The sequence below is a fragment of the Pelodiscus sinensis genome, chromosome 4 (assembly GCF_049634645.1).
Source record: "Pelodiscus sinensis isolate JC-2024 chromosome 4, ASM4963464v1, whole genome shotgun sequence".
NCBI lineage: Eukaryota > Metazoa > Chordata > Testudines > Trionychidae > Pelodiscus > Pelodiscus sinensis.
In genome coordinates, this window is record NC_134714.1 from 119,254,239 (window position 1) to 119,269,377 (window position 15,139).

Sequence of the window (15,139 nt, forward strand, 5' to 3'; positions counted from 1 at the left end):
AAAAAAGTATAGGTTTCCTGGTGCTCATTCTGTACATAGCAATCAGAGTTTCCTTTCGAGAGAGCGTCCATGCAGTCTGGACGCTCTCTTGCGCAAAGGTGCATTGCTTTTTTTTATGCGCTTTTGCAGTGTGGACGCACTCTTGTGCAAGAAGTTTTTGCGGAAGATCTCTTCTGCAAAAAGTTTTTTGCGCAAGAAGCCTGTAGTGTAGACATCGTAGTGTAGAGTCTCACAGTCTTTACCCTAACAACCACTCTGTGACCTAAAGGAATGCTATAGCCCCATTTTACAGATTAGGAACTTGAGACACAGAGAGATGGAATGACCTGCACAAGATCACAAAAAAGTGGCAGAGTAGAGTTTAATGTGGGTTTCTGAAGTGCCTGGTTAATCCCCAAACTACTAGGCCTTCTTTCCTTCCTGAATAAAATATGCCCTTCCTGAAGGTGCAGGTTTAACTTGGACTCTGCATTCAGATTTTGACATGATTAGGTTCTGCCTGAGTTGGAAGGACACCAACAGTGACAGATGGCAAATGTGTCATTGCTGTGAAGGGTGGTACCCAAACAAATGAATTAAACTACACAGAAAAGGGGAAATTTCTTCTGGTGCTTATAGGAAACACAGTGAACACACAAGCATCCCATTTTGAAAAGATTTAACCTACTCTTTTATCAAATGGCTTTCTGCGGGGTATAGCAGTCTTAAATAATTAATCATTTTGCTGATGTAGTGGCCTATAGGTAAATATTATGCCCTGTTAGCTGAGAATATAGTTCAAATCCTGGACATAAGTGTCCTAGGACCAGACCACAAGTGTGGACCAGAGCAGGCTTGCTATAATAGTTGAATAATGAAAATACATATATGAGTCAATTCATCAGTTGCAAAAAAAAATTGCATATCTGTATAAGCTGGTTAAATGGGCTGAAAAAAATTGATTTGCAAAGGATATATTAGACTGTTGAAAGAAGGATGTTCTTGAGTAAACTATTAACTATTCAACCTGCTTTATATATATGCCACTTGGGTGGATAAATAGCTTTTCACATTTTTTAATGGTTTAAACATTTCTCTAGAATAATTATAAAACTAATTGTATACCTGTGGTTTTAATTTATAGGTACATTGAGACTCTGAAGGAAAACAAACCGAAAATTGTTTGGGATGAACAGATAGCTGAACACTATTTGGAATACAAAAAGTGAGTTTCAGTCATTTATTTACTGCTTGGTGAATATTCCTGGGCCTGAGTCCCATAAACACTGAATTACTACTTCTATAATATGTCACTGAAGTCAGCATAATGAGAGTCTGCAGTTTGTCAGCTATTTCAGCAGTGAATAGGATCATAAAAGAGGATTTCAGGGGACAGAAATAAGTAAGGGAAGGGTGAACGAAGTAACAAGCATAGCTAAAACAAACTTTAGGATTTAAGTTGAGTGGATAAGATCTTCAGAAGTATTTTGTGTGTGCAGAGCATCCCTACCTAAATTATCTGTCCAGCTTTAGTTAGACCTTTTGGTCTGAGATACAACCTCTGAAGTGGTGACTGGTTTGCCATAATTCTGACAAAAAAAATCTGAGTAGCACCTTCAGGAATAACAGAGCCTGGCAGATTTAGCCTTAGTAGTAAGATCTGTCAAACAGTAGAGTCAAACATAGAAGAAATAGATCGTGCCCAATGAAGAGCAATAAAGGGAGACATAAAAAGACTTGCATTTGGAGAGACTTAAAAATCAGGTTGAATGCCTTTTTAAAGAAAAAGCATCAAGAGGTATATAAAATAACAAAAGTTGTAGAGGGCAAATAAGTCCTTTCTCGTAATAAGAAAATAAATAAGTGCTTGATACTAGAAGAAAACCTCTTTTTAACAGATAAAAAGAGTACAGGTAGAACCTCTATAGTCTGGCATTCTCTGGTCCGGCAACATCTATGGTCCTACATGATTTTAATTAGCCGGATGTGCAGTTATCATCGGTGTGGCCAAGTTTCTCACAGTCCCATAAAGTTTGTTTAGAACCACCAAAGTCCCCTCCTGAGCCCCAAACCCCTTGTCCCCACCTCCAATCAGAGCCCTCAACACCTATCCATACCCTGCCCCAACCCAGAGCCCCCTCATCCTTGGCCCCATCCCAGAGTCCACAGCCAGAGCATCCATAACCTGTCACACTTAGAATCCAAGAGCCCCGTTCTGCACCTCAAACCCATCATCCCCGATCCGATGTCCCTAGCTAGGGTCTCAGCCCTTTGCAACCTAGCCCCAGCCCAATGAAAGGGAGGAAGGGAGGGAAAGAGCAAGTAACAGAAGGAGGGGGGTGGAGCGATCAGGTACAGGCAGTCCCCGACTTACGCGGATCCGACTTACGTCGGATCCGTACTTACGAACGGGGCTTTCTTGCCCCGGAAGTCGGGGCGAGAGAGCCCCGTTCGTAAGCTGCTCCGGTGCCCCTGGTCTGCTGGAGACCGTCTCCAGCAGACCAGGGGCACCGGGCGGGTTCCCGCGCTTCTGAGGCTTTGCCAGAGCAAAGCCTCAGAGGCGCGGGGAACCGCCGTGGCTGCGGCTTCAGTCCGGGAGCCTGTGGTCTGCTGGGGACGGTCCCCAGCAGACCACAGGCACCCAGATTGAAGCGGCAGCAGCGGCGGTTCCCCGCGCCTCTGAGGCTTTGCTCTGGCAAAGCCTCAGAGGCGCGGGACCCCACCCGGCTGCGGCTTCAGTCCGGGAGCCTGTGGTCTGCTGGGGACCGTCCCCAGCAGACCACAGGCTCCCGGACTGAAGCTGAAGCCGCAGCCGCGGCGGGGTCCCTCGCCTCTGAGGCTTTGCCAGAGCAAAGCCTCAGAGGCTCTGCTCCCCGTGTCCCTTGTCTGCTGGGGGGGGGGGGGGGCAGCTAGTGTGCTTCCCCCCCCCCCAGCAGACTAGGCTTTTGTTTTGGACTCTGGGGCAGAGCAGCTGGGGCGCTGCCGATTGGTCCTGCAGCGCCCGCTCTGGGCACTACTGGACCAACCCGGCAGCACCCCAGCTGCTCTGCCCCAGGTCCTGATTCAGCCGCTGCTGGTCAGTTTCAGCAGCGGCTGAATCAGGACGCCTGGGGCAGAGCAGATGGGGTGCTGCTAGGTTGGTCCAGTAGCACCCAGGAGCGGCGCTACTGGAGCAACCCCACAGCACCCCAGCTGCTCTGCCCCAGGCGTCCCCAAGTCAGCTTCTGCTGAAACTGACCAGCGCTAACTACAGGAAGCCCCAGGCAGAGTTGCTCTGCCCCGGGCTTCCTGGAATCAGCTGCTGATCAGTTTCAGCAGCAGCTGACTTGGGGACGCCTGGGGTTCTTAAGTTGATTCTGTATGTAAGTCAGAACTGGCGGTCAGTTTCAGCAGTGTCTGAATCTGGACGCCAGTTCCGACTTACATACAGATTCAACTTAAGAACAAACCTACAGTCCCTATCTTGTACGTAACCCGGGGACTGCCTGTATAAGGCTGTGGAGAAGGGGGATGGCATATGTGGGGCAGCAGAAGAGGTGGGGCAGATATACTCGATGTGTGATTAGAAAGTTGATAACCCTACATATGTCTTTTATCAGAACTTAATCCATTTTTCAGCATCTTCCGACTATCATTGCAGTCTCTCTGCAACTGTGCAGCCATACAGGAGAGTTACATTTCTTTCACATTATTTAAAGAATCTTATAAAATTGCACCCGCATAGAAAATGTTGATAGAAGATAAATGAATAGGATATATATGCGGATTTGCAGTGCTGCTACACTATTCGTTGTTTAAGTTTTTCCAGTTACAGACTAACTCAGCAACCCCTCTGAAGCTTTCAAATAAAATAATCTTCTTCGTGTATTTGTATTACTCTTTCTGAAAAGGAGGTTTAACAATATCCAACTGTTAAATACTAGTTTTGTCATTTTTTTCTGTAACCCTGTAAGAAAAGGCCTGTGATCTATCATCTCTCATTTTGAGTTCTCTGGTATGCTGTTTTGAGATTACTTTGTATATGTCAAACAATTACACTTTCCTTTGTATTGCTTAAATGTCACTAGACAATGATCTGCGTTTGCATATTCTCTGTGCAAAGTCCAACTGGAGATGGAAGGCTTGATTTCATGAAAACTTGCTTGTGGCATGCTGGGACGCAAATCTGCTCTGTGTGGATCCTGTTGATGGTAGTAACAGGTCCTTAATGCGCTTTGAGCTAGTCCTGTTTCAAAGAGGACTAAATCAAAATGTCTACACAAACTGTTTCTGCTTGTCAACTGCGTCCACATGGGAGGTTAGTCCATGGCAGGTTAGCATGGGATATATTAACACCCCAGCAGCACAGCGTCACAGGTGATTCATCAGCCCCACCTGAGTCAGCCCTACCTGTGAAGCCATGCAGCTTAGAGGGAACACTGCCTCTAACTAAATGTATGTTTAGACAAACCCTAGCTAACTCGTAGATGGATGGCATCACTTTCAGTAAACGTCCTTTCTTTTAAGTGAGCATTGGCACCTGACGATGGAGGCTTATTCTCAAAAGGTGAATCTGAGATCCCGTACTTGCATGGCCGGCTCAGTGGCCTTATTTAACTCTTGTACGACCCTCCCTTCCCAAGCAGCCTCTGCAAATCAAACCTGCATAACTAGAAATCTGATCAATGCTACCTAACCTACCTGTGGAACCTGTTCCTTGAACATTATGGCTACGTCTACACTGGCATGGTTTTCCGAAAATGCTTTTAATGGAAAACTTTTCCGTTAAAAGCATTTTTGGAAAAGCACGTCTAGATTGGCAGGATGCTTTTCCGCAAAAGCACTTTTTGCAGAAAAGCGTCCGTGGCCAATCTAGACGCGCTTTTCCGCAAAAAAGCCCCGATCGCCATTTTCGCGATCGGGGCTTTTTTACGGAAAACAGTACTGTGCTGTCTACACTGGCCCTTTTGCGAAAAAGTATTTCGGAAAAAGACTTTTGCCCGAACAGGAGCAGCATAGTATTTCCGGAAAAGCACTGACAATCTTACATGAGATCGGCAGTGCTTTTCCGGAAATTCAAGCGGCCAGTGTAGACCTAGCTGGCAAGTTTTTCCGGAAAAGCGGCTGATTTTCTGGAAAAACTTGCCAGTCTAGACACAGCCGATCTGTTAGCCTTTTGGTAGAGAGAATCGATCAGCGAATACACTGTGCCTGAAAATCCTCTTCCTTCTGACTTGCTGCCCCCTACCTGAAAGACAACTGTGAAGATCATTCTGTGCGCACTGCTTTTGCCAAGCTATAGGAAGGAATTAGCATCTTCCCATCTCCACTTCCACTATGCAGAGGTTTAGCTAAGGTGAAAGTTAATACGCTCCAGAGCAGAAAATATGCTTCACTAGTGAAATATGTCACCTGGGAATATGTCTTCAGTTGCTAAGAAGCAACTTGACTACTTGCAAAGACACTGAAATATCAGATCATACATCTTTAAACAGTTCATATATCCCAAAGATCATCTGTGTAATAAGCAATGGTTACTTCTGGAAATCATTATACAAAGCTCCCTCCCTCTGGCTCTCCTTATTAACTCTTGAATACCAATAAAATTGCATTCTCTCATTTTTAGCACCAATAGAATTCACAGTAAAAACTCAGATTTGTCAAATCATTTGCTGCTGCTTTTCTGGGGGAAAAAATGAAACCAACATTAACTCCTAATAGTTGAAAAACTTCACAAAATCTGCCCACCCCAATGTCATGTCAAAAAGGTGAGTGACTATTTTCTTCTTCTGCCTTGCAGAAATAAAGGAGGAAAGCATGTAGTCTTCTACCCAACATTAAAGGTACATTTATGTCTTGTCTTCAGGTCAAAGGGGATAAGAGAACTAAAGAGGGTAGGTGGGTAGATACTGCTTTTCCATTTTTGAGGGAATCCTTTGTTTTAGTACAAGAGGTCACCCTGTAACTGGGTTCTCCCACATCAACTTAGGGCTATGCTGTGTGAGGAGTTAGTACCCAACAAGCTGAGTTTAAATCTACAGCCCACCAGCCTGTGGCACACCGAGTCACTATGTGGATCCTGCTATAACATACTAAAAGTTCCTTGGAGTGCTTTGACCTACTGCTGTTTTAAACAGAGAGGAATGTAGGTCAAGATGCACTAGGGAACTTACAGAGTACAATATCAGGCTCCATGTATGTCCAGTTAGTGCAGACGGCAGGCTAACACACTATAGATTTACACCGCACTTTGCTGTGCACTAAGTCTATATGTGGATAGACCTTAGAGGCAGGACTTGAAGCATCAACCTGAATGGAAAATGAGCTTTTAATGAAAGTTTAAGCTTAGAAAAGAGAGAGTCATATTATAAATGGTTAAACCATTATGAATCCCTCAGAAGCCCACGCTAGGTAAGTGGGAAAGGACTGTTCCTTTTGGCTTCAGCTCCATGAGCACCTTTGCCATCACTGGCCTCACATTAGTGCCAGCCCTCACGTGGATAGGATGCAGAAGTGTTGATCTCTGGATTAAACTCCTTTCTTGATAGTGCTGGTGAAGCCAAGTGAGCCATTGCTGGAAAATCCCAGCGTAGCTGCACCTTAGCAAGACAGCTTTCACTGCAATCTGTCTTTGCTATATGCTCCTTGGTCTTGCAGAATGATTTTATCACATTAATGGCATAATCCATCTGGATTATAAACAAAATTCCTCTAATTTTTTGAGAATTCTTTTGACTGTTCTTTCATCTCTGAATAGTAGATGCTGCACTGAGGCGATTGGTGTATTTATACAGATGTAAATAGAATTTTTCTTTCATTTTTAACAGATTAGAATGGAAGTTTAAAGAGTTTTCTACACTGAAGCAAAGCTGAAAAATCATTCATATAAAAGTGATTAAATTGGCCAGTGACAGTAAATTCTCTTAGCTTCCCCATCACAACTCAGTTTCATCTTTATTATGTAATTATAAGCACGTTGTCTGCTCAAAACTGGACTCATTCAGATTTTGTAAAAAAAACAGCCACAAAACCGAAGACAGCTATATTCATGATTTTTTTCAATTCCTATCAGAAACTTCACTATAGTGTTTGCACTTCAAACTTTGCAGCATTGCACTAGTGCAGGGCTACTCAACTTTGGAAGTCCTGGGGACCACAATGATACTCTCAGCAATGCTGAAGGCCGCAAATTAAGTGTGGTTGCATATATGGGCAAATATATATGCAAATAGCTTCTTTCACAGGGTGTGTCTAGACTACTGAGTTTTGTTGACAAAAGTGGACTTTTGTCGATAAAACTATACCAGCGTCTACACTACCGCTGAGTTCTGTCGACATAACGTCGACAGAACTCAGCAGTTTTGTTGACGCTGGTATACCTCATTTTACGAGGCATAACACCTTCTGTCGACAGAGTTCTGTCGACAGAAGGTGTTATTGCCTGTAGGGTTGCGTCTAGACTACAGGGTTCTGTCGACAAAGCAGCTTGCTTTGGTGACAGAACTCAATGTGTCTGGATGCTCTATGTCGACAGAAGTTTTGTCGACAGCATCTGTCGACAAAACCCAGTAGTCTAGACGTACCCACACTGACAGGCATGAATACAAAGCACTTCCCACAATGTCCCAGCTCTCCTGGCACCTCCTCCATGGGGGCTAGAAACGCCAACACCCTGTACCCGTCTGTTCCAGCCAGCCCATCCGCTTGCGTCCTTCAGTGCTCACTCCACCTCGCTATTGTGGAGCGTGTTCCCAGTGGAGGCTGTGTTCAAAGGATCTGACCCACGGGCCATGTGTTGAGCCCTGCATAAACCCAAACCACACAGCGGGCCACAAACAAATGGGCCACAGGACACATGTGGCCCACAGGCTACCTGTTGAGTAACCTTACACTAGTGCAAAAAAATCTAAAGTGGCTTGAAAAGTACTGTCCAGGCCGAGAGAAAGTCTAAATATTAAATTGCTGAGATTCTTCACTTTTAATACCTTAAAATTGTGGTTATAACATAGATAAGGAATCTTTTAAATGTTGTTGTGTTTTTTTTGTTTTTGGCTGGGTTTTTTTTGGTGGGGGGGAGTTTCTTTGGTTGGTTTAGGTTTGAGGAGAGGTTTTTTTTGGGGGGAAGGTGTTCTTTTTTGTTTTGGTTTGTTTTTTGTTATTTTCTTAAATACTACCATGACAATGTCCCTTTAAGATGTAATTTTCTGCATAATTCTTCACACTGAAGAAAAGAATGGGCTTGGGTAGGAGATAAATTTCTATAAACAGAATACTTGATACTTGACAAGTTGTGTTACTTGACTGCAGTGTTAAAGTCTGCTTTATACTTTAACTTGTGAGACTTCTGGGAGAGTTGAAATTTCTAGTGACTAAGTATAAGTGCCCATTGCAGTATGTTGTGTGATAGCCCAAATAAACTACTTCCATGTGTAGTTCAGAATATTATTTGTTTCAAAGCTGTTTTGTGTGTCCAGTTAGTCAGCATATGCTAGGTTGATGCACTAATAAATGCTGTAACTGATGAGACTACATTGGCTGTGCTCTAATTGACTAGTGAATACTTGAAGCTCTAGCCTCCAGGCACAGCATCTAGTCCTAAGGAAAAAAGAATTTTTAAACATGCATTGTATCTAATGCTACAAAAAGAGGGCAGCATGCAGATCCAAAGGATTATATTCAGCAAAAACTGATTACCTTTTCTATCCTTTTCACAGTCCATCCAATTACGCTTAGAACTTGCAAAGGAATTAGAGACCGGAGTAGCCGTCTGGGAGCTGGGACAAGGCTTGGATTATTTTTATGATCTGCTTTAAAATGGCTGACTAATTGGAAATACTTCATTTGTTTCATAGAGACTGTACATTCAGTTAAATGAGGTATTTGTGGGGAGATGATTTTCTACATTTCTGTTTTGTAATTTATATTAAATCTGTCTGGAATTTGCATTTTTCCCCAATAAAGAACCTGCTCTGAATTACTGTACAAATTGTAACACATGGTTGTATTTGACAAATGTAGAGAAAGAGAAATTGTGTCTCAGATCTTCGCTTTACAGAGTTATCAAGATAAATCACCATCAAAAGAACCTTGGACTTCTCATCTTTTTCATGGGCTATCTCCTAAAAGAAAATAGCAGTTTAATCTTTCTTAACTCATGTTTAAGATGTAGATGTCTCATCTAGCTTTGGGAATAACAGAAGCAAATGAACAGTCCTACCCATTTGGTCTGTGTATAGCAAATTTAATGTCTCAGATTTTGTTACAGTATCTTATTTGTAAACAGGTTTTATTTTATTTCTCCCAGGCTGGGAGAATCAAACATTAACAACACCTTCTTCTGTTTGTTTGGTTTTTTAGCAAATCCCTTAAATAGTGCAAAACCGTGATAGTTTCTTATTCTAGGCTTGGCTCTAAAGTTTCATATTGTTCACCAGAGGATTACTCTTACTTCTGGCTTTTCCTTAACCAGGTTGGTGGGTCATTTTGTAGGTGTGTATTTTGCATTAATGCTTAACTTGAGGAAATCCCAACTTCTAGCCCCAAAGACTATAAAACTGCACTTGGGAAGTCTATACAATTAAATGGCTACTCACCAATGGCCAGATTTTCAAAAATGTTTTCACTTCTATTTCCCGTTGATGTCAGTGAGTATGATGAGGGCTCAACCCCATTCAAAATAGGGCTGCCAATCACTAATCCAATGTGCTTTGGGAAGCCTATGTTGGGGACATCTCAAAATGTGATCTGTCCATTTATTGGGGCTGCTTTTGCTAGAATACTTGATCACCTAAATTTTAGCTTAAAAGGCATAAAAGTTGATCTTTAAAAACAAACCAAATAAAACCCCCAAACTCTTCCAAGATAGTGATTCGTACTTACCAATTTCACAAGTCCTGTGTATTTAATAGACTATTCACTCAAATGAGATGCCTTGTAAGAAGCTAGAAAGGGAGGGCTGGGAATTTGCAGGGGGGATATTGATCACCTGCAGAGATCTAAGCAATAGTCCTATAGATCCACTGATGTTCTTGTCTCTCATAGCTCTCGCTAGGATAACTGCCCTAGTTCCCCCTCACCTCCCTTGCTAGTAATTAATCTCAGTGGGGGATTTATCTCCTCCTGCTGGTTTCAAGCAAATAAATCTCCCTGTAATCCACCACTGATTAAAACTCTATTGATTTTCACCTCACCGATTTTAGCTCTGGCATCTCTCAGCCCTTCACACTGCGAAGTATCCAACAGGGTTTACTAATCTTGGCCCTTTCTTCCTCCCCGTTAGTACTAAGGTAATTTGCTTTGTGAATCCTCTTGTTCAGTTAACCTGAACTTTCTGGTTCAGTCAAAAGCAATTTAAAGTAACATTGGCAATGGGATCTAGAATAGCAAATGAATTGAATTCCACTCTTTTTTTTCCCTCCTTTTAATTGGATTACAAAACTGGTTTGCTTCAGCACCCAAATGGTAAATAAAAATTGTAACAGGTTGCATTGTGAGGAGTACATATATTTTTATGCTAGTTAGCTAGAACTTTCAAAACTGGAGGATGGGGAAGAAAACAATATTTCAGCTCCACTAATGACCCTGGTCAAGGTATACTTATTTTTTCTTTTCGCATTCTTTTCATTGCCTTCTTTTTATATTGATTGTTTGCTCTGAAGCTCAAGTGTCACATCCATCTTCCAGCTGAGCTGCATGTTTCAATGAACTGTCCTCCCCTTCTTTACAGATGGAGTAAATGCTTCTCTGTGACAGAAAGATCAAACTTACCCTGCTTATATCTTGAAAAATAAACACCAGAAGTGAAGTACACTTTGTAGTTAGAACCATTTGTAGCATGAGTGCTTCAGGCCACGGATGTTACCTTTTATTTCTAAGGTTCTTTGCACACTGATTGGTGCTTTATAAATAATGAACCAGAAGAAGGAGACAAAGGTATGATCTTTCATTAATATGAATGTCTCCTCAGTACTAAAATATAACCCATGAAGTATAGCTAAATGAATGAAGGGTAGGTTTTGGTTTTTTTTTAATTTTAAAGGAAACAACTAAACTGATTCCTAATGCAGCTGTAAGGTTTCCTTCTCCACATGTATAGAATTAAACGTTTTGTCTATATGCTTTGTAGGGATGTAGAAAGTGGTTCTTCTTTATTGGAATACTGGCTAAATATGGACCTGTAGAATCAGGGGTTGATCCAATTTAGAAATCTTTTGATCACACTACAGCGAGTAACATCTGTTGCACCACACGTTGAAATGGAAAATTGGTTCTTTCAACGGACCCTTCAATTGCCTCACTTTTCTAAGGTATCATTTTTAAAAAACCAGTAGAAGTCTTGAAGCTGAATATGTTTTAAGACTCAACTTTTAGTCATAACAATGAATAGGTTTCTGGTATAATGAATATAATACTGTTGACTCCCGATCACATGCAGCGGTAAAGCTTTCAGTTGAAGGAGAAGGCACGACTGTATTAGTCACATTAGATCTCGCTCGCAAAGGGAAACTTTGAATCAGAATGTGTCAAGAGGCCTAGGGGAAATTCTGGTAGCAAAGCAGAGTTTATTTACAACTGATTTTTCCTCCCTCATCCCACTGCTCTTGCTTGGATTTGGCTTCTGTGCCATGAAGAGAGAAACTCATTTCTGTGCATGCTTTTCATTGCCTTAATGGGAAAAGAGAGGTAGCAGTTGGTTCTGCTGCAGTCAGTTCTGGATATCGAGAGAAGATTTTGTATTCAATTAACATTTCAAACATGCTCTGAATAGCAATCAAAGCTTCTTTTCTCAGCCCTGTGTATAGCTAGATCCCTTAACAAAGCAGAAACTAAAACATAGTCCCATACCAGGTGGATCTGTTTGGGCTTATTCATGGGACAATAGCATCTCCTGTTACTTGTCCCTTGTGTCAAGTGTACTAGTATTGAAAACACCCAGGCTGTCCCCCTGGAGAAAGGTGGATCCCGCATGTAGAAGGTGTGATAAAGGAAGCCCTAAAGGTAAGGTGGTTGGGTGGGTTCTCCTGTGGTCTAGAGGATAGGGCGTTCACTCAGTTAAAAGGAGGACACAATCATGGTTAGACACAACAATTATTTTGTGTAGAACATAAAATATAGAATTAATGTTTTAAACTACATGTCTGCATAAGAATGTTCATCTCTCTAAGTCTAGTAGGCACATTTCCATGGTTTTACCTATCCATATCTCAGTTGGAGAGAGAGGCACTTAAGCTCATGTGAAAATGTTAATATGGTTTTCAGAATATTGACGCCATGGAAGATTAATTCTTCTGATTTATGCAAAGCTGTTTAGTATTAAAAAAAATGGAAGTTATTGCAGAATAGTGTGTCAGCATGCTAGGCACCTTGTGTCTGCTGCACACGATGCATGATTTGTACACATGGAATTTGTTGTACATATACTGTCATTCTAAGGATACATCTACTCTGCAAGCTTCTTTCGGAAAACTTATTTTGAAATAGAGCATCCATGCTACAGGGAAGCCTCAAAATTAGTCCAGACACGCTATCTCGACTTAGTGCCCCAGGAGTCACTGGGGAGGAATAACGTTAGAATGGTTCTGGTGAGGATATATTTCGACATAGCAGCAGTGGAGTGTCTACACATACCCTCTTCCAAAAAAGTTTTTTCAGAAAAGGACTTATTCCTCATGTGGATGCTAGTATTGTTTTCCGGAATAACGGCCATTATTCCAGAAAAACGGTTCAGTATAGACACACCCTTAATGTAATGGCATCAGACCTGGTTATTGGCAGCTGGGATCAAACCTGGGATCTCTTGAGCTTAATTCATGAGCCTTTCACTTACTGAGCTGAAAAGCCCTCCTTTGTTAGCCAAGATTGTAGCAGGCTCATCAGTCTCTTCCTGGTCCAGCTGCCTTTAAAGGAGAACAAAGTGCCACGCCATGCGGACATGAATTACCTAAGTAAGTTGTTTGGTACAGGTCATCATTTCCCTGCTGTGTTGTGTTTCTTTGCATCTATCAGTGATTTTTTTGCTTGGGTTGGCTGTTTGCAGTAGTCTGTATTGTACAGAAGATCTATGTATCTGGTGTAAAAGTCTGAGGCTACATTCTTGCCATGCCAGATACAATGGAATCTTCAGCAGCAGCTTCCTTGGACCTGGAAGCTTGGAGGCATTGTAGCAAGCACTGCTACCCTTTCAGCTCAAGGAGGTAAGCTTGAAAATATAGCTAGCTATTCACTCTTTAGTCAATGAATTTGTTACTTTTTATTTTGAATTTCATGTGGGGTTTTCTTTGAGGTTGCATTAATGGATTCTTTTTCTCTTGCATTTCTCCTGATGTAGAGATGGGAGCAATGCGTACTGTTCCACACACACCAGGGACCTCCCATTTCCCACCTGATGCCATGTGGTCTTGAGACCGGTATAGGGTGCTGGGCACCATTGTGAGATAAGTGGATATATTTGCTCTTAGTGGTGGAGAAGAGCAGGGGGGAAATGAGCTTTTATATATAGCTGAATTAATTGCATTGGAAATACTGCTGAGATGATAAATTGGCAACCTCTTCAATGTACCGCAAAGTACTGAGTTACAGACCGAGTCTCTGAACTCATCTCACCCTGATATTTGGGGTCTTCAGATCCTTGTGGGACACAAGGATTCAGAAGTTTTCAGGAAATGTTATTAAAATGTTATTATTGTACCTCTCTGCCCTGCATTGTTCTGGATGAGTACTGGGATATGGACAAAGTTAGGGCAATCCATGCCATGACTTAGGCTCCCTCAGGTCTCCGTGCACTCAGTAGCTGAGTAGTTTGATACGTGAAGAGTGCCAGCATGCTGTGCTTTTCGGATATTTCAGAGCACTGTTAGGTTATATTGGGGGGAGTGATTGTACCACTGTCTCTGCAAGGGTTGTTTTTCTGGCCCACCTGTCACTGCAGTGATACAGTGGTGGATTCATCAGTGGGTTATAGAATCATAGACTAGAAGGGACCTCAAGAGGTCTTCTAGCCCAGTCCCTGCCCTCAAGACAGGAGTAAGTATTATCCAGACCATCTCTGATAGATGTGTGTTTAACTTGCCCTTAAAAACCTCCGCGGAAGCTTCCATAGTCTCCTTAGGCAGTGTATTCCAGTGCTTAACTATTCTTCCTGGCAGAACATTTTTCTTATTATTTAACCTGAATCTCTCTTGCTGCAATTTAAACTCATTTGCTTCTTGTCCTACCCTCAGAGAGTAACAAGAACTATTTCTCTCCCTCCTTCTTGTAACAACCTTTTATGTACTTGAAAACTGTTATCAACCCTCTCTCCACCCAGTCTTTTCTTCTCCAGGATAAACACACCTGTTTTTTTTTTTCAATCTTTCCTCACTGATGATGCATTCTAGACTTTTAATCCTTTTTGTTGCTCTTCTCTGGACTTTCTCCAATTTGTCCAGAATTGGACACTGATTTTTTTTCTGCATATTTCCAGCTGTTTCTGTCATGGTCGTGGGAGCACCATTGCAGGCCAGACACTGGAGGTGTTACCATCCTCTTATCAGCACCTGATGTGAGTGGGGTTGGCCTATGCGTAGGTTAAGGCTCATTGACCAGTATGCACTAGTCCTAGCACCAGAACAGGAGATGCACCAGCTGGAGATTTTCAGAAAAGTCAGTGTAGGCACAGTCAGCAAATACGAACACCTAAGCAATATCCACTCCTGTGTCACACTGCAAGCACTTTTGTTGATGGACACGTGCCCTTTGGGTTCTCTAGGAAGTTGCAGTTCTAGTATAGATACAGCCCAAGAACAAAGTCTTTTTTTTTTCTTCAAAGAACTAGGTAACCTGCTGGTATCACTTGCTTAAGTTAATGTCACAAAGCATTTTATTCTATTACCTCTTTAAAATAACACTAAATGGTCATCTATTATATCAGTTCTTTTCATTCTGCTTTCACTTTTTAACTCAAAACCTTTTATTGGAATTGAATGACTTGTTATTGGTTTGGAGTTGCTTTTGATGGACTTTCAATGTGCCAGGGTTTCAAATTTCATTTAATTCCTTCTTACTGCATTTAAAACAATTTAGAGAAGAAGCTGAATACAAGGTTGCAGCTCCACAGAGGAGATTGACTAATCTCATACCTTGAGAGCACAATTTAAAAAGTTTATTAACAATTTAAAAGTCCCTAGGACTGAATTATACCCTT

General features: G+C 42.0%; 1 protein-coding gene across 4 annotated transcripts in view; it reads left to right on the forward strand.

The window, feature by feature from the left end:
* The window catches only part of CHID1 (chitinase domain containing 1), a 308,728-nt gene that overhangs the window by 226,480 nt on the left and 67,109 nt on the right, over positions 1-15,139 (forward strand). For 2 of the 4 annotated variants that reach the window (XM_075928227.1, XM_075928228.1), the window contains exon 11: positions 1,124-1,204. In XM_075928227.1, the coding sequence (XP_075784342.1) occupies positions 1,124-1,204 (81 nt within the window). Of the gene's footprint in view, positions 1-1,123; positions 1,205-5,758; positions 5,802-8,672; positions 9,044-15,139 lie in introns of those variants that run through there. The other 2 variants (XM_075928226.1, XM_075928229.1) reach the window with 2 other exon arrangements.